Source organism: Astatotilapia calliptera, chromosome 18 (assembly GCF_900246225.1).
Source record: "Astatotilapia calliptera chromosome 18, fAstCal1.2, whole genome shotgun sequence".
Taxonomy (NCBI): Eukaryota; Metazoa; Chordata; class Actinopteri; order Cichliformes; family Cichlidae; genus Astatotilapia; species Astatotilapia calliptera.
The window spans coordinates 33,212,918-33,233,074 of NC_039319.1; the positions used below are offsets into that span (position 1 = coordinate 33,212,918).

The following is a 20,157-nucleotide window of genomic DNA, read 5'->3' on the forward strand; positions in this document are numbered from 1 at the left end:
GGATTAAAAAAATAAGGAAAAATTAATATGATGCCATTTGGGTTTAATGGCAAGAAAAAGCACAAATGTTTTGGGATGGACCTGGCTTGTGTTTGATGTTGTCCTTGGAGCCACATTTGGATGTTACCTTGCTCACATCAACCTTCTTATTCAGGATCTGCACCTGGGGTGGAGTACATAAAAATCTTGTCTTTTTATTTTCTAAGTCATTCAGTACAATGCAACTTTCACTTCAGCGTCCACTCAAGGCCACTTTAGAAAATCGCTATCATTCATTATACTGCATCTGCCGCATTCATATAGCGGCGTGACATTCCTGACAATGCAACAGAGTATGTGAAATTGACTCACAGCTTTTTTTACCAATCATGCTTGATTTCCTGTTTTAACCCGTTTCATTATTTTAGAAGGTGCCTTTTTGTTTTGTTCGGCAGCGCTCCGTTTGTGCAGATAAATCAGGACGAGCTGTAACTAGTCACACCATGACTGTAGAGTTGGCAGCTGGCACGATGACCTGCCTCACAACATGTGCTAAAATCAGTCAGATTCACATATAAGATGACAGGCTGGAGAATGAGATGACCATAACTCTGCTGATAAAATTTTATTAGTAACACAAACTGTCAAAACCTTTTGTTGGACCCGTAGCTTACCCTAATGTGAATGGATATTAAAGAATATAAACAAATAGTTAAAATCCTTAAAAGTCAGTTTAAATATCCATAATGTCATCTTCCACTATAAAAACACATCAGTGATGTAAGTAAATACAGAAAATGTAAATGCTGGTGTTTTTTTTTCCTGGATTTTGCCTTGATATCCTGTCTCTTTCCATTAAAATGAAACCACCATAAAAATTAGACAGTGTTTATGTCTTTTTTAAGTGAACGAGCTCAAATAATTATTTTATCCACTGTAACATTTCATCACCAAACGAATTCATGCACATCTCCAAGACAATGCGACACAGTTTGTGCTTCATTCAGTGGTTCTACTAAGGTGCAGCAGCTTGCAGATGTAAAATGTAACCCCCAGCATAGAAACTGTATTACATCATGTATAAAACATGCTTTAACTAAAAGAAACAGTGAAAACATCCAGATGATTTTCAACCAACACTCTCAACATAACCTGCTCCCAACAGCTTTAGTTTTTAAATCTCTCACCTGGAGACTCAGCGCTGTTTAAAGGTTTGCGAGTAAAGACTTAAGATAAAAAAGGCTAGGCCTAGTCTATGTACAAACTTGATATGTCTGTGTATTGTGTTTTAGTAATGCTAAGTTGTATCTAAGAACCTATGTTTAATATTGATGCTCATGAGGGAAATGCGAAGACTTTAGATGCAGCTGAAAAATGTTAAACCCTCAAACTCTCACAGCAGAGGTCCAAAGAGCCTTCGGGGAATGCTGTTGGTCAGCAAGTGGTGATTTCATACCTGTTGATCTCTAATCTGAAAATAACCAGCTTCTTCGCAGTTCAAGTTCACAGCATAAGTTTCTATGGCAATATACTCCAGTAAGAAATGAATAATCTTCTTAGTATAGAAAACTCAGGATGAACGCTGAAGTTACCTTGATAAGATTAAATCCTGCTTCATAGTACAGGCCTCAGGGCACCATGTTGTCACCATGAGTCAACCACAAAGCTCTACATACCAAAGTATTCTAGAGTCAAACATGAGGCCTGCTACAGCTAATTCTTGGCCATATTGATTTAATGTAAAAGGACAATAATCCCAAGCAAACCAGCAAATCTATAACAGATCTTAAGAGAGCTGTGTATAGACAAATCCCAATAAACTTCCAAATGATTGTTTTAGTTGGTAAGCACTAGTACGTAAAAATGACACAAGGTATACTTTCTTTTTACCATGACCTTTTAGTATGACTGCATGTCCCCACACTGAAAAAAAAACCCAGTTTATTTGAGCTGACAGAGCAAAGTGGTGGTTTTGAGGATAGACTACAGTATGTGAAAGATGGAAACAGTCACAGTGACTCTGGCTTTCATTCATCAGATTCGACAATCTGGCTGTTATACCCTGCTTTATCAACTGTTTTACTCTAAATTGAGAACATAATCTCATCAGTTAGCAGCAGGTTAATGTATTAATGGACTTCTGTACAATCAGACCTCTTTTTCGACTACAGGAGTTGCCCCCTGATGGCCATTAGAGGTTTAAAGGCTCTTCTACAGTGGCTTAACTTGGAGACTAAATTAATATTTTGTATATACTCTGTGGTTGTGCGAGATGGCGATAGTGAAGCAGGTTTTCAGACCAGGTAGAAACAAGTCCTGAAAGGGTAGGCATGAGCACCTGCGGTCAGTTCAATTACTGAACGTTAAACTAAACCAAGAGGCAAAACCGCAAAGTGCATTTTTGGAATTGAACCTTGTAAATATTTTTGTCAGTCTCAGATCTTATGGGTGCTCCTATTTACTAAATTTGTTTGAAGAGATCCAATCAGAGAACACCGGAGGACAGTACAATGTTTATAAGTCAGACTGATTCAATTTCTTACGATGAGATTATGAGATTATCTGGCAATTGTTTAAACAGGAACAGGAATATTGTTTTGCAAGAGCAATACTGTATGAATGTGTAAATAAGGACCCAATACAATATGCATCCCCCAACGATGGACCTGATTTACATACCAAGAACATAAATTCCCATTTTATCTCTTTGTAACAAATACACCTGCTAGGTGTGTACAAGGCACAAGGGGCATTCCCAACTGATCAACCTTTAGAGCAAGATAGTCCAAATTAGGTTAAATTAGCATAAAATGTGAGAGTCTCCTTCCAGCTTCAGGAGTACTTACATTGCCACCTCCAGGGACATGTTTGATATTGTCCTTGGAGCCACAGCGAGAAGTGACGTGGCTGAAGTCCAGCTTTTTGTGCACTATCTGAACCTAAAGACAAGCAGGCAGACACACAGACAAGCAACATGAGGAAAGAAAAAAAGACAGAAAGAAAGAAAGAAAGAAAGCTGATCAGCTGGCAGGTTTAGTTGACAGGAAACAGAGTAGCCTTGTACTGTAAGTATGGAAGACTTTTTGCTATTCATTTTTTATAGAAGCTCATTGATGGTTTGCACATGAGACAGCAAAAATGCTTTTGGTACATTATGTGACAAACCATCAAAATGAGAATGTTAATGGGAAACATTCTTAGAAAGAATCAATGCAGATTCTTACAAAAATGAATGCATAATTAGCAAAAGATGAGAATACTGAGTGAATAACAACAGAGCGCTTCCATAAACAGCAATAGCTACAAAAAAAAAGCATAAGACAAACACTCAAAGATGAGAGAGAGTACATGCAAGAGTGCCGTGGACAGTAATTTTGTGTTAACACATGCTGCTAAAAGCAAAGCAAAAAAGCAACCGCAAGTGACAGATTCAGAACAACAGAGGGCACAAGGTGGTTTTAAAAAGATTCAAAAATAGACTAGTTTGCAGAAAAACCTGTTGTTCTGTCTGAAGTGCTTTCAGCAGTACACTACAAGCTGGAAGAACATGTTATATGGTCAGCTTCTCTCCTTAGTATTTCAGCTTTGGCTACAAATGAGATACATAACTGAAATGTAAAAATCTCTGGCTCTCTTCCACAGCATTTCTTTTGTCCTGTCTTTCTTCTCTCACCCCAACTGGCTGCGGCAGATGGCCGCCCCTCCCTGAGCCTGGTTCTGCCAGAGGCTTCTTCCTGTTAAAGGGGAGTTTCTCTTTCCCACTGTTGCCAAGTGCTTGCTCATAACAGGTTGTCTGATGTTAGAGTTTTCTCTGAATTATTGCAGTGTCTTTGCCATACACCATAGACATAGGTTTGAGGTATAAGTAGAAAACAATTATACTTATCCAATTTAAATCTGATGCCGTTTGCTTTTTGGGGGTTCATGAAACTTTAAGAAGTCCAGTCACTTTCCTTCCAAGCTCCTTAGACTACCATGACCTGGATGACTGAGAACCTACCTGATTGCTAACCTCAAACTGCAAAAGAAGGCTGTCCTAAAATTAATGTGTTGAAGGCATACCATACTGTGGGGCCAAAGAGCTCAGTGATCCGATTGATGTGACATTGAATCTTGAATCTCCCTCAGTAGAAGGCCTGTGATCAACCAGAAAAGTTTGCTTCTACCTGTGGTAGTGCCATCCAGTGCTGACCGATACAGGGAAGGTTAAACAATTCAGAGTTAAGTAACCTGGATTCTTCCTGCCTCTTAGTGAGAAATCTAATAAGTCAGATCAGATTTGTACTGATTCCAGAAAGTGAACAGCATGACAAAGCCTGAATGATACCCTTTGCTTAGGATGGAGTATTGTGTAAAGTGGGCTTGCAGTGCACAATGAAAAACTAAACTTGATCAGGCTGGTTAAAACTGAACCTTGCGGGTCTCTCTGGGTGTGAAGCCTATCTGGACAATCTGGGTTTATATTCTGAATTGGGGCTGAGTAATATGTTGCAGATAAAAGACATTTTTGAGCAAAGCAAACTTGACTCAACCTGCCAAAATGTGACTTTGGTCACTTCTAAACATGTTTTTTAACATGTTATAATTGATTTGTATCTTGTTCTGTTTAATCTGAACAAGCCCCTAAAAACAGTTAGGGATCACTGTCGGCCTCTCTCGGTTTTTATTACCACTGTACATTTTAAAACTCAGTTTTTAAACCCTTGTGATGTAACTACAGCCCAGCCCATGCAAAAGTATACTAATGACTAACCTTGTTTTGTGGATGGATTATCTCAGTTGTTCTCCTGACTGAAGTTTGGTCCGTTTACAGCATCCTGCCATGCAGTTGCATTTGTCAGTGAAACTTCTGTCAGTGAAATGCATGTTTAAATTGTTGTTGTGTTTGCACTGTCTTGTATCTCTATCCCATGTAGCAAGTAGGTCTGGCCCGGATCTGGTATCAAGCTGGCACTGCTGGCTGACTTCTGGCATGGTAAGACATATGTCATCCAGATATGGGCCTGGCATAGATGGCACCATTTATGTGATGGCATGCCACATCTGGCCCGATTGTGGATTGGTTTATGTGGCCCAGGCTCATAGAAAACAGGTCTGGCCCGGATCCAGCATCAAGCTGGCACTTCTGACTGACTGGTGCATGTCAACCAGATGTGTGCCAGGTCTGGCATTGATGGCACTAGTTATGTTCCTATTTTCCTGTTTTAGTTAGAAGACCCAAATGCCATGTTGCAATACTATACTGCTGTGGTAGCCAACGTTTTAAATGCAGGTTTGACAGGTTTGTGAGTGTAAACTTTATCCAAAACCTAGTGAGGGTTTACTCATGTTTACCATTGTGTGGCTGTAGCTCAGGAGGTAGAGCCGGTCACCTACTAATCGGAAGGGTAGTGGTAAGATCCCTGGCTCTTCCAGTCTGCATGCCAAGAGTATGAATGTAGTTAGGAAGCACTCAGTTTAGACAAAGTGTGTTAATGTGACATGTTGCTTAGAGCACTTTCAGTAATCTGGGACAGTGAAAAGGGCTATATAAGAATCAATCCATTCATTGTCTGAACAGAGTTTCTTCATGTTACTTTTCCACTATTATATTCTGGCGCATGTTGTTATTACATGTCTTGATTAAGGTACATATTAGGCTGACATCTAGGGCCAGAGCTGAAACTGTTCTGGGCACAGGACCACCAGTGTGTCTGCTGCTGGTCCATGTGTGGGCCACATCTGGCAAACCAGATCTGGGCCACCAAAAGGCCATCATTCTTTGCGGTGTGTGGGCCAGATCCGATCCATACCAATTTTGCTATGTGGGATTGTTCTGTTCTGCCTGGTGTTGCACTGTTTTTTTGCACTCCCTGTGTTGACTGCCTGTTATATAAATCACCGTAATTTTGAAGGAATGCTGTCTGGTTTCACTGTGACTACCACATGGTTGAAATGACAATAAAGCCACTTGACTTGAAAAAATACCCTTCATAAATAAACTTTAATTTTTAATTACCTTTTAATAAGAATTAATCCAACTACTATCATTATGGCCGGAGCATGAAACGTGTAATCACTTCTAATGGCTTTTTGAGGCCTTTAATCTGCTTGAAAACTCATGAAATTTTGCCCTTTGAATTGAAGATGGCATTTCAGGAGATTATTCATGCTGTTATACTTTTGCCAACTCCTCCTTGTTTTTTTGTAGGACCAACTTCATATTTGGTTAGTCTCAACTACAAACCTGGGTCATAATGTGGAGTTTTTGAGTTTTCGTCAAAAAGCATGGCCGTGGCGACACAGCAAATTTCAATGATCTGTCACTTGCAGACAGCTGAGAAACTAAGGGGCTGCACCAAGGTCCAGTATATGATAAAGAAGGATTATTTTGAATTTTGAATCATTCAAAGCTATTCTAGTAAATTCCCAAAATAAAAATATAGAGCCAGAAATGGAAATAATAGGCTGCCCTTTGATGTCTTCATCTTTTTCACAGCCTAAGGACTGTGGACTGTGGACTTTGGACTCACTAGTGTGTCCAAAACTTTCTCAGGTAAAATAGTCAAAGCTTTTAAGATGTTGCAGATAAGCCACTTTGATGATGAAGAATCAAAAGCAGCCACCCTGTCCTGCTTCTATATAAGCTAACACCAACCTGTTTGTGTGATATCACTTTGATTGGCTCTGTCGCTGCATTGTAAAAAAGCCCTGCAGCAAGCCTAAGACGCCTTCCTCCATTCTCTCTGTCTTTGTCTTAGTGTTGCTTCTCCAGGATGAAAATGGCATGATGACGCAGGTGGCACCAGCAAAGGATGACTCACTGAGCAGTGAGTGCACATACACTTAATGCGTAAGCACGAACACACACAAACACACAGACAAAAAGCAGCAGACTCCTCAGTTTGTATTCCTCACAGATAGCACATCATAAATATCCTAATTGATTTCAAGCAGCTGCATGGTTCTCGTTCATCATGTCTCCTTAATTTCTAATGATTCTCATGCTATGCTAGATAAAGAAGTAGGATGATGAAAATATTTTAGTAAATTACCGCTAAAAAGTGGCAACCAAGTGACACTTATCCATGAGAGGAGACCACATTTCAAAGAATGCAACATCAATTTCAGCCAAAGATAATGCGTGAGATTAATTTGCATTTTGTATTTGTACACATATCATGTCTTCTAGCTTTTCTAGCTAATGGTACACACTCTGTTATACTACCCATGTTCTGTATTCATTGCAGTGGATTAATCTTAGCACAAAGAGTAAGTGAATTTGTGTTTGGTTGATTATTTCTTTGTTTCTAACAATGCTTCTTGGCAGTAAATCTTATATCAATGGAAAGCCTGTTTATTTCCCATTAAATGGTGTCACATTTGTAAGAACAAAGCATTTGTGGGTAGAGCAGCAGTTGGGTTGTGTGTCACACCCATGAAAAACTTGACAAAGCCAGACAGCTTATTCTGCTATTGACTCTTGTTTGGTGTTGTTTATTGGATTGGGTGATTGAAGTCTGAAAAAACAAGACATACTGACAATTTATCAATTTAACAACCGGGGGGAGGCTCAGTAGCATGTGGAAGAACCACACACGGCTCTCTGGAGGTAGTGATCTTGGACCGGTTCGCTCACAGATTGGGTAGGGTAGCTTGGGTAGGCTGTTCATGCAAGAGTGACCAACACAGCCACATTTGCTGACGAATGCATCTGACAGCAGCGTGTTGCTGCGTGCAAAAACTGTATTTCAGTGTTTGCTATTATCCATACACACACACACACACACACACACACACACACACACACACACACACACACACACACACACACACACACACACACACACAATAGCAGCCGCCCTCGGGTAACTCTGAAAACGTTAGAGCACTTTTGCAAATATGTGATGTCTTGATAAATCGAGCAGGTATTTGAAGTTCACACAGCACCATTCTCACATGAAAATATCTTAAAAGTTTATTTTGTGACCCAGAAAGAGTATTATTTCAAACTCCGCCACTCTGTGTTCCTCCGCCGCTGCCTCGTTTCGAGCTGGTTGGAGACCAAAACAGACAATCAGATTTTTTTTGCATCCAAGTCTGTGATTGGCTGGTTTTGTGGCACAAATATAACGATGTAGAGAAAGAGTTGAGCGTGCACGAGCAGAAATGTTGAGAGCGCGAGCAACACATTGCGAGCAAGCGCAAATGCAAAAACTGAGCGAGATGGGCTGCTGTTGTGTGTGTGTGTGGATAATAGCAAACACTGAAATACAGTTTTTGCACGCAGCAATGAATTTTGTTCACTCAAATTTAGCTTTTCTTTACTCTCCTCAAAATGCAACACTTGCACCTGCAATTTTTTTTATGTGCGCTCAGAATAGTGGCACAAAAATAATGCCATAAAATTGCACATTGCTTACCATTTGCATACAGATTCATCCTTTTTCTGTTGCCATTTCTCTTTTTTTTTTTATCTCATTCTTGAACCTGAATAACCTCTTGGTTATTCACGATTTGTTGTTAAAGCACCTACAAGCCTCTATATTGAGGCAATCCAAGTTAAGCCAAGAAATCATTGGGATTTTTAAACATTTTAAAATAGTATACCAAGTTCTTAGACTTCACTAGAATATTATAAACACACTGAATATACTGCATGAAAGAGTCAGACACTACAAGACTCCCTTTGCACTGAGCTGTTTACTCCAAGCAAATTTGAGATTTTAAAACTTTATATAACGCAGTTAGAGCCTGTCCAGAACTGCAATAATGACATAATATGATATTGTCCAATAATGATTTTAAACAATTACACTTATTAATCAAGGTACTGGTGTTAGAAATTAGTCGTAGAGTTGTTGTTTTTTATACTTGTCTCTTACAAATATACCATACAATGAAACCTGCTTTAGTATCAACAGACAGAATATGCAGGTGCATGTAGGAATGAACAGCAAGGTGGAGTGTTGTTCGAGATGTTGAGCAGGTGGTGCTTGTGATGAATGCATACAGAAGGGTGAATGTACTGGGGTGTGAAGGTGTCAATGGCAAGGACTCACTCTGGCCTTGGCAGCAGGGGTGGAGGGGTCTGATGTCTTGTTGTTCGGGGTGGAAGAGACCTGAGGAGACAACCAGCACCCCTGGTCAATACAACCTCCAACCAACCAAATGCTACACCACAACGAGGTGGACGACATGGGTGTGATCAAAAGAATGCAAATGCCTGGACCAATTGTGTGAGTGTAATGGATGTTAGAGCTACTTAAAAAAGAAGCCGAAGAACCAAATACATTAACCAAATGTGTGGGTGTATGAATAATATTATATAATTATATAATATTATTCATACACCCACACATTTGGTTAATCAATTGATAGTAGTGGCACCGGTTAAATGTTAGAATTTATTTTTGGGACAATTTAGCATGAAGATCAGGAGTATTGTGCATTCAGATGGTAGAAAACTGGAACAGATGGAGCCTTTTTAAAACATGACATTAGTACAAATGTAGTAACATTTTTCTTTTGTTAGTGACAAAAGCTAATCAAATACCATCACAAAAAAAGAGTGTCGGCTTATTTATACAGTCTGAAAACAACAAATCAAATGTCACATTTCTGGAGTGTACCACTGCTCACATAAACAGCACTGATATTATTGCTAAATACTGAGGTGGGAAAGGCTATTAGTCACATAAACTGCTCCTGAATAGAAAATGTAAACATAAGCAATTTAGTATCACAAAAGACTGAATGAGTCAGTGCCAGTAATTACGATGCAGGGCGCCGATGTGTTTGTGTAAAGAAGCTTTCAAAGAGTAAAAGCGTGTTTTGAAAAGCAGGGAAGATGCTCCTGTGAAACACAATGCCTGAAAGAGTGAATGGAGCGGTTAAGTACAGTTCATAGCAATATTTTCCCTTCCAACTGCTCTTTTGTTACACACAGAAAAGTACAAGGTCAGGGCAATTTCACAGAACTATTTGCACAGAAAGCAACAGCTCCTTTTCTACAGTAATCTAACTTTAATTGGCCATACAATCATGACTAAACGCTACTGTCATGGTCCTGGGCCATGTTGGCACAGTGTTCTTAGTTTCCTTGTACGTTTGTATTTTGTTCCTTGCTTAGGCCATGTTTTCTGAGTTGCCCTGTTGTGTTGTTCCCTAAGTGTTTTCCCTTCATGGCTTTTACCCCCTGTGTGCCCCTCTGTGTATCTGTGAGCCCTCGTCTCTCCTTATGTTTTATCCCATGCTTCCCCTGCCCATTATGTCTAAGTTCTCCCCGTGCTCTCTCTTCCCCCTGTGTGCCCTCTATGTATTTATGAGCCCTCGTCCCCTTTCGTGTTTATTCCGTGTCTCCCCTGCCTGTTACGTTGGTGTTCTACTCGTGCTCTCTCTCCTCCTGTACTTCCTGTTTCACCTCTCCCGTCGGTGTTCAGTTCACCCCGCCCTGTCTCGTTATGATTATCAGTGTCACCTGTGTTCCCCGTGTGTTCCCACTTCCCTCGTTAACCCTCTGTGTATTTCTGTCTGCGTCTCCCTCTGTTCAGTGTGACGTCGTCCCTCATGCCGTGTGTGGATCTCCCTGTATCTCTGTGAGTTCTTAGTTTGTAGTTTTCCCAGTTTAGTTTTGTATTTCCTATGTTCTGCCTCTTCAGCAATAAAGCTGCCTTTTGAGTTTATTCCCTCGTGCCTGTGAGTCCTGCATTTTGGGTCCTACTCCTGCCTGCCGCACGGCGATTCATGACAGCTACAGGTTGTGGAAGTTAAGTGTTGCTGAAAAGGTGCATGGATTGTGTTCCCCTGAATGGGAGTAGTGGCGACGTCTATGCTGGATACAACAACACCCAACCAAACACTGCAGTATGACCAGGCAGGAGAAAGTAATGGATGTGAAAGGAAGATATTAACATAAATATTTGTTAATCATTGTGCACCTATTTTGGTGCACAGAAAGACACTTTGTATCTGCAATTTCAGAAAAGGTCAGACACATGGAAATGAAACCGATGTAGTTAGTGCAAAAGAACGCAAATTAACTTTGACTATCTAGAGAAACACAAAAACATACAAACAAGTGGACAAAATGTCAACAAGTGTATGAGGAATGCAACTATTAGTTGTGAGAACATTTAAATATAATTCAACATTTTGCAAAGTAGACGTTCTTGATCAGTGTAAAGTAAAAAGTGTAAAGTGTGCGTGTTAGTCCCCATAGGGAAATAGTTTCTCTGCATTTAACCCATTCACCCAGTGAAGCAGTGGGCAGCCACCAATGCAGCGCCCGGGGAGCAGTGTGTAGGGACCTTGCTCAGGGGTACCTCAGGGTAGCCGTTCAGTGGAGTCGAACCCCCGACCTTCCGATCATGGGGCCACCACTCTACCTACTGAGCTATCCCTGCCCCGATTATCTGAATGATCAACATAAAGCTTGAACCCATTAGCTTAGTTATTAGCATTCAACCCTACCAGAACCTCTGAAGCTCAAGAATAAACATATTTTATTCCGATTTCATTGTGTGTGCACGTATGTAAATTTGCCTGACTGTATTTTGCTACTCTTTAGCTAATACTACGACGGACGTAGCTAGTGCGACATCAACCATTTTCATGGCTGCAAAACAAAAGACGATGCCACCAGGGGCCCGTTCTTCGTACCTCGCTAAGTAGGTTAGCCGGATTAGATTGTTGACGATTTCGCGTGATCCTGGATCAGTCGGTTCCCCGAAGCTCATCCGGGACTTGCTGTCATAGCAACAGAGCCGTAAGCGTAAACCTGCTCCCGAGCAGGTTTACTTTATGTAAACAGGATTAGATCGCGGCCACGCAGGTATGTCTGCTTCATTTATACGAAAGCAACAGCGATATTTTTCCACTGTTTCACCATAAATAAATATTATCAATGTAACTAAAGATAATGCAGCACTTGATCCTGCAGCACTTGATCCTTTTATTGATTTCACACAGATACATACAGGTCATTTCCTAAAAAAGGGAAATGAACTATTAACATTCTATTACATGTGTGTGATTATTACAGATGTAATTCATATTTCAGAGTAGTAATTGTAAATTACTTCGTGTAATCAAGATGAGAGACCACGGCTATAAAAGCGAAGGTGGATTTGGGAAGCCTGTCGCAGCCATGTCCTGTCCGTATACGCGACCAACCCATTGCGGAAGGTGCAAGATTGATAAGGAGAGTCCTCAGAATTCAGCGTATATTGCGGGATAGACAGGATCCTTTAGCTCAGCGCGACAGTGTGCTCATAGAGAGATATCGATATTCCCGTGAGGGTATTATTTACTTAACCAACTTGTTGACGAGGGGGTGCAGGACCACCACCTGTCTTTTTTTCCTCTGCCCTTTTCTTGGTTGCTGTTATGAACAAACTAACAGAGTATTACAGGCCAGTATTACCTTGCCAAGAGACGCAAAGCAATCTAAGAGATAAATATTACCATTCTGTAGAATACTCCTGTATTCCACTTTTACTTGTTCCCATGTTCTTGTGGGTCCTGTTGTGGCTCTAATGTGAAAGGGGATATAATATAACATATTATAATATAATATAATGCCATATGATATTGGACAATATAGTGTCATATGATAGATCTACCCTACCGCCTACTGGTGTTGGCCAGAGAGGCCGATGGCGCGATATGGCAGCCTGGCTACAACCGTAGCTGCCTCCACCAGTGTGTGAATGTGGGAGTGAATGAATAGTGGTATCGTAAAGCGCTTTGGGTGCCTTGGAAAGCGCTATATAAATCCAATCCATTATTATTATTATTATTAAATTACCTACGAGTTTGATTTGTCAGCAACTTTCTGCCAGCCCTCTCTCCTTGCTTTTGCAGCCTTTGCAGTGTTCTCTTGCGTTTTAATTAAACTCTGAAACTCCTGTAATCCCTCACTCATGAGTTCTTGCTCTGCTGCCGGAAAATACCGAGCACGCCCCTTCGACATTTTCGCCGACCAATCAGCGGGTTGCCGATCAATGTTTCTACTATCGATGCGTAGCCCCTTTTACGACACCCAGTGATGTCACATTCCTGCGTCCAGCTGTAGTAATCGTCAACAGCAGGTGTGTTCGGGGAACCGGATTAGCGAGCTCACGGTTAGCGCGATGATTTGATCTTGGATGTGTCATTTGATCTTGGATGTAGTAAGCGACGTACGAAGAACGGGCCCCAGGAGCTGTAGGTGCGAAACACTCATTTGTTAATGACAAGTTATTAGCCAATTAGCTTGTGATTTTATAATAAACATAATTCTCGATTTTGAATCATGATATGACCAAGTTTTATAAAAGTGACTTAATTTTTTATTCAGTATGAACCAAAACAAGTGAACGAGCCTGTTAACCTGTAAACAGACAGCAAATCACCGTCCGCTGGCCCTCAGATAGAGAGCACTTTACGTACACAGCGTGAGGCACTTCCCCATTAGCTTTTTTTGTTTTTTTCATATTTGGAAGCCACGTCCATGTTTTCTACTATCTGTGCATAAACAGAAAACATTCACAAGTAAAAAAACACATATTAGCCATTTCCCTGCTTCTGTTTTCCAAGCCTATCCAATTGATCTCCAGCTCGAGCTTTAGTAAGCTCAAAACGTCTGAGAGAGACGTCAAACTTCTCAATAACTCCCAACAAGAAAGAAAAAAATCCCTGAACATTTTCCAAAATGGCTACTTTCTCAGCACAATATTGTTCTGAGGCAAAACCACTCTCTGACGGACAATAGAGAAGATATAATGGATAGAGTGGACACATTATTTCACATGGCAGGGCAGACAGAGAGAGGATGATGCCTGTGATTGAAAGCGACGGCACACCCCTTCCTCTAGACACACTGTCACACAGTGGCGGCTGGCCCATAGGGGGCGCTCGGGCTCCGCCCCCCCAAATGTGGAGGAGTAAAAATATATATTTTTAAAAAATTCATCAATGATAGTTTTACTATGTGTGTGCCCATATACAGCCAGGCGTATTTTAACATTTTCACCAGCTGACTCATTAAAGTTCAACCAACAAACGGTGTTTTTCTTCTTCTGGGGCGCTCGTCAAAGCGCCCTTGATATGCAGCGAAATAGCCTATCATTAAATGGTTGCCAGGGGAAAATAATAAATATTTGACCTATCAGCGTCGCTGAATTAAATGGTTTGGGGGCGCTTAAAATTGCGCCCCTGCAGAAAACGCGCGAAGATTTGCTGTTCTAGAATTTTACCTCAGTCAGTAGCCTAAGTGAGCTATAAGGTCAGAGAGAGACGATGGCAGCGGTATTGTTAACGGTTGAGGCACAGCCTCCCCCAAATTCGGTTAGATCGCTTCTAACCTACCCTTTTGCCAGAAGGACAATGGCAGAAAAACTGCAAGTTAAAGAGTTGGGACCTGACAAGCCCGAAATTCAACTAACCCAGGCAACGAAGGAGAAGTCAAAAGCATACAACAGGACTTTTTGTCGGAGTTGGTTCCAGCGCAAGTCGTGGCTGACAGGCTGTGGAACAGCTAATGCACTTTTTTGTTTCCCGTGCATACTGTTCAAAAGTGACAAGTGTGATTTGACGTGGACACAATCTGGACAAACCGACTTAAAGCACCTCTCCGAACGAATCAAGAAACATGAAAGCTCACGAGTTCATATGGACAACAGTGTAAAGCTAGCTGTGCTAGGGAAAACTAGCATAGCGGCGCAGCTAGATGATGGACATCGGATTGCTTTAAGAAGGCACAACGAAGAGGTAGATAAAAACCGTCATATTTTATCTAAAATCATCGATTGTATTAAGTTTTGTGGTGCTTTTGAGCTAGCAATGCGGGGACGCATTTAGCCCACCCCCCCAATCAGTTTACAGTTGTTGTTTTCAATAGTTATTTTTCATTCATTCAAAAAAAAAAAAAAAATCTGTTCATGTTCATTTTTACAAATCTATACAAATGGCCAGAATATGGTTGTTCATTTTAAATTTAAATTAAAATTGTGTTGTTTGATGTACTCATTAAATGGGTCATTTTAGTCGATATCATAAAAATTGCCCCCCCTGAGATTTTTTTCAGGAGCCGCCACTGCTGTCACATAACATTGAAGGGAGACGGACAACACAGTCATGTCTCTGATCCATGTCATGACATGCTGGGTAACTTTAGGGTGGTGGAATACAGGTAGCATGCATGCTTCCTGTTCTGTATGTCATTCTGAGATAGAACATCATCTGTCAGAACATTTGCATTGCAGCAAGATGCTGTTAAAAACTGGATATTTCAGAAAGAGGAATATGTTAAAAGATTGATGTTAGAAGGACGCTGGAAAACGAATATAGAGTTGTAAAGTTGCTATTTTCTCAGTTAACATGTACACGCCCTTTAAAATGCCCACAGTGCAGAAGTGACATGTTTCTGAGTTATTGTTATTTCAAATGGTGTCAAATTATATACACTCAGTAGCTCATGTGAGGATTGCTTTTCTCTCTTACTCTCTTCTCGTTTGGCTCTCAGCGGTCGCACTTTTCTCCTCTCCCTTATCTTCCCTGCTTAGCTTCTTATGTCCTTGTCTTGTCTCGTGCTTTTTTCACTTTCCTGGAACACACTCTCACAGTCTGTTTCTAAAACCTAAAGAGAATTATGGATTTGATCACCTGGTCTCTGAATGCTATTGACACCCTTTTCTCAACGACAAGTCTGGGCTCGTGAGAGCCCGAGTGCCCTGGAGGGACTTTCCCTGCCGGATACACGATGGACGGGTGGCAGACATGCAGGATCGTGTGCCTGGCGGGACTGTCGATCGAAGATGCTGAAGATATCTACCTATTCGGAACCATGATAACAGGGTTCTTGCTGATCGGAGCTGGCTTGGCCCTGGCTGGAAAATTAAGAAAGCGGAACGGGCTGTTCAAACTCCCCCAAGGCTGCCCACTGGGATTGAAACGATGGGACGAGGTGCGGCTTCTCAGAAAGGGCTCACTGAAGGCAGCATGGTTAAGAGCTTGGAGGCGCTAACGGCTGCAGTGAAGGCTCAGAATAACACCTCTGAGCGTATATTGGATTACATCAGGGAAGAATCCACTCGGAACAACACCTCTGGATTACACGCGGGTCGTGAGGTCTCAGAATCTGCTCTGTGAGCAAAAGACTGAAAAGACCACAGAATTGAAGGTAAATAACATCATGGAGAAACTCGCAGCTATCCAATGGGAGATTGAGAGACCAGTGTCGGAGTGTTAAAAACAGCTTGAAATTCTCATGAGTTGTTTCTAAAAGAAAAATCGCCATTATGATGTGGCTACCCCTTCGGCGCCAGCTGTGGGCTCAAGGCCGGAGGCGAACAAAAACACCCTGATAACCACTGTGTTGAGTCTGTTCCTTCCCATTCCATGCAAGGCCACCTGGGTTGGCTGGTAGACTGTTTACTTAGCCTGGCAGGGCGAAGGACACTGTCTCAGCTGAACTATGGACACGCACACACACACACACTCATCCTTCGATGCTTGTTTCCTGCGGGGGAACACGGCGGGTCTGTGTGCCGCGCTGGAATGGTAACGCTGTGCAGGGCGGCTGCTGTGTTCGCTTCGGATTACTCCTCACCCCCCACCCAATCCTGTGGCTTGTCATGTCTTTCACAAAGTTGTACTGTGGACATTTATGTGCTTTTTGTGCAGAGGAGTTTTTTTGTTTCCTGTTCTCATGCTGTCCTACCATGGAGGCAGAGCATGAGTAGAGGTCTCTTTTTTTTCCTCTCGTACTTTCCCACTGTAGTATATTCAGTGTTTTTCTGTAACGCTACCGATGTCTGACTTGTATCCCCATGTAATGTCTGTGTTGTGTGTGTAAGGTCGGGGGTGGGGTGGGTGGGGGTGGGGGGGGGGTCCCATTTCACTGCAGGGCAACCTGCATGTGGCGAATAAAGCTTTAATTGATTGATTGATTACTAGTGTTCTTCTCTACTGTAGGTCTAACCATAGCTGCACCGTGCCAACGGCACTGCTGTACGGCACTGCAAATATAACTGAATCCAGTGTATTCCGCAGAGTCAGAGCATGTAGTCATCTGATCGTTTCTGCACTCCAGGCACTGACATTGTTTGTACAGAATTATGAGGATCCAGGAACACATTTACAATGTTTCAGGAAATCCACTTCTACTGCGAGAAAGATTTGCAGTGCTGTTCTGAGAGTTTGTACCAGGACCTATTATACAGTTAAGGTAAAACACTTGAAATACTTTGAATTCAGCATTTTTCAACACTACTTTTATCTATTTAAAAAATGTTATCTGTTTCAGAATGACCAGGAATTAAAAAGAAAAACTGTAAATTAACTATGAAATATGCAGAGGTTAAATTAAATATATTCTGACATCCAATCTCAATCCCAGAGTAAAGGAATTAATTCATGTTATTATGCTGTATAACACACATGCGCTATTTAAAGTACAAACCACCCATCGCCAAATCATTCGCTGTTACAAGAAAAGCATTCATTCATGAATCTTGACAGGTACATCACTGTCCTGAATTATTCATAGTACTCTCTTGTGCTGTCTCTTTGTCTTACCTTTCCTCCACCAGGCTGGTACTTGATGTTGTCAATAGAACCAATCTTGGAACGGACGTTCTTTAGATCTGGTGTTGGAGCATTGATGGGTCGGGGGGTGCGGGGAGCACGGGGAACAGCTGGTTTCTTATCCAGGGGAGTCTGCTTGGGCACAGGGGGTTTGGTGATGACCCGACGGCGGTGAGTGGCACTGGATTCTCCATTGGTGGAAGCAGCCGGGGTAGCAGGAGCGGCGGTTGAGGCTGGGCGAGGACGGGCTACAGAGAAACAGAAATTATAATAAGTATAATTTATATATCACTATAATAGTATAATAATTTATATTCTAGTATAATATAGTAAAATTTGTGAAAATGTAAAAGCCTACCACTATGTCATTTACTTTTTATGAAAGTATGCATTGTTTTTCCTTCCTACTGTTGCCAAGTGCTTGCTCACAGGGTTTGTCTGATTGTTGGGGTTTTCTCTCTATTACATTTAATGCTTATACAATAAAATATGTCGCTTAATTATTTAATCTAACATACTTATTACTCTATATTACCCCAGTTCTACCAGTGTTGTGACACTTCTGCCAGTGTTTGAATAAAATCATGGAGGACAAAATTTTCGGGCTGCATCTGAAATTTTGGTGGTAACCTTCTCCCACGTTTGGGCCCAGAATTTTGTGTTACCATGCTGGTCCCTGCTTTGATAAAATACCTCAAAGTGGTCCTGAAGTGGATACAGGGACCTGACTGGTAGAAGAAGTACTGGAAATACCCAAGGAGCTTTTGTAGTCATTGATGTCTGTGAAACTAACTTACAACTGCATGAAAACATGTGTATTGTGTAGTTTGTGTATCCCCCCCCCCCAAAAAAAAATTAACCTGTTATTTTAAGTATTTTATGTTTCTTACGTGTAGTCTTGGGTTTCTTGGCCTCACTGGTCTTGCTCTCAGTTTTGTCGTTCTTGTTGGCTGTAAGTGGAAAACAGAAAACAGGTTTTTCGCCATAATTTTTAGGTAGCAATACAAAAAAAATAATGAGGCATTTCCAGCCTCAGGTGGTGCCCCTCTAGCCATTCCAAAAATAGGCTTAAGGTTGTGAGGAGTTAGGGTACTTATTTTAATGCTCCAGAAAGAAGAGGGAAAAAAGGAATATAGAATATATATTAGATTAGATAGAACTTTATTAATCCCTCGGGTGGGTTCCTCTGGGAAATAGGTTAAGTAAAAAGAGTGGAAAGGTGAGCATGAAAGGAGTATATATATATATATATATTTATTAGGGGTGCAACGATACTCGTATCGCTATTGAACAGTTCGATACAGTGCTTTCGGTTCGGTACGCATATGTATCGAACAATACAAAATTTGTAATTTATTTTATCAACTTTCCTTCTGACGATGCTGTCTGTGTTGAGAGCTCAGTGGATCTGCGTTCGACTACTCCGCCTAGGCTGCACTGTCGAGCGCTGATCCACTAAGCGCAGCGCAAGCTAGCAAGACAGAAGCTAAGCTCGTTGCAACATGGCAAATTGAACCTCCCCCACCCTCATTCATACGGAGCCCCGCAGGGGACATGGGAGAAAAAAAAATTAAGACGGACTCGCAAAACTTTTGCGAGATCTCGCAAAAGTTGAAATCCAACAAAGCTACTTAGTTGTAATATTACTCTTTCTGGGTCACAAAATACACTTTTAAGATATTTTGAGGCGTGGATGTAGTTGTGTAATTGTCAGATACCTGCTCGGTTTACAAGACATCACATTTGCAAAAGTGCTCTGACGTTTTCGGAGATCTGACACCACTATCTCGAAGCTAACGGGAGGTCGAGACCTACTACAGCTGGGGGGAACACCGCTTTCCCGGCACATCGTGCCTCGACCTCCCGGTTGGCTTCAAGCTGGCGGCCTCCGAAGAATGCAGCTAAAACTTTTGCGAGATCCCGAGTTTGTTTTGCGAGATCTCGCAAAAGTCCGTCTTAATTTTTTTTCTTCTCCCATATCCCCTGCGGAGCTCCGTACATTCAGATCTGGCCTTTGGAACTATTTTGGTCTTCATGTGAAGTATGACCCTGAAGGTAAGCGCGTCATGGACAAAACAGTATGTCGGATGTGCCACACAATGCTCAATTACATGGGTGGGAACTAGTTCATTAGCGCAGTTTGCTCGTTAACGTGTTGACGCTGTCTAGCCCCACGCACTGGGCAATCCGCGGTAGCTCGTTAACGAAGATTTGCCGTGTTGTGGCATTAACGTCATTTCAGATTAACGCTGACAGTACTAGTGGGAACACAACGAATATGACTGCACATTTGCACCAACATCATCCTAGTGCAAAGACAAGTGAAAGCAGACAAAAACAACAAGCACGCATGCTACAAACTTTACCCGAGTTATTTAGACAGCCGTTAGCACAGGATTCTCCTTATGGGGACCTGATATGTTTAATATGCTGCTGAGAATATAGCCCAGAAGAAGCGTATAGTATAGCTTTTATTTTGGAAAGAGCCATTTCTCTGTAATAAACTCTCTTTTCCAAAGATGAGGGATTTCTCGATCAGATCGATTTATTTTTTTATCATTTTGTTGTTTCAGCAACATTAAATTTAAAAACTGTACTTTTGAGTGAAAATATATATTTATAATTTAAATA

The 20,157-nt window shown here is 41.4% G+C and overlaps 1 protein-coding gene across 1 annotated transcript in view; it reads right to left on the minus strand.

The window, feature by feature from the left end:
* The window catches only part of LOC113011196 (microtubule-associated protein 4-like), a 137,195-nt gene that overhangs the window by 9,655 nt on the left and 107,383 nt on the right, over positions 1-20,157 (minus strand). The window contains 5 exon segments of the mRNA XM_026150630.1: positions 82-163; positions 2,826-2,918; positions 9,021-9,080; positions 17,518-17,774; positions 18,417-18,476. Coding sequence (XP_026006415.1) covers positions 82-163; positions 2,826-2,918; positions 9,021-9,080; positions 17,518-17,774; positions 18,417-18,476 — 552 coding nt within the window.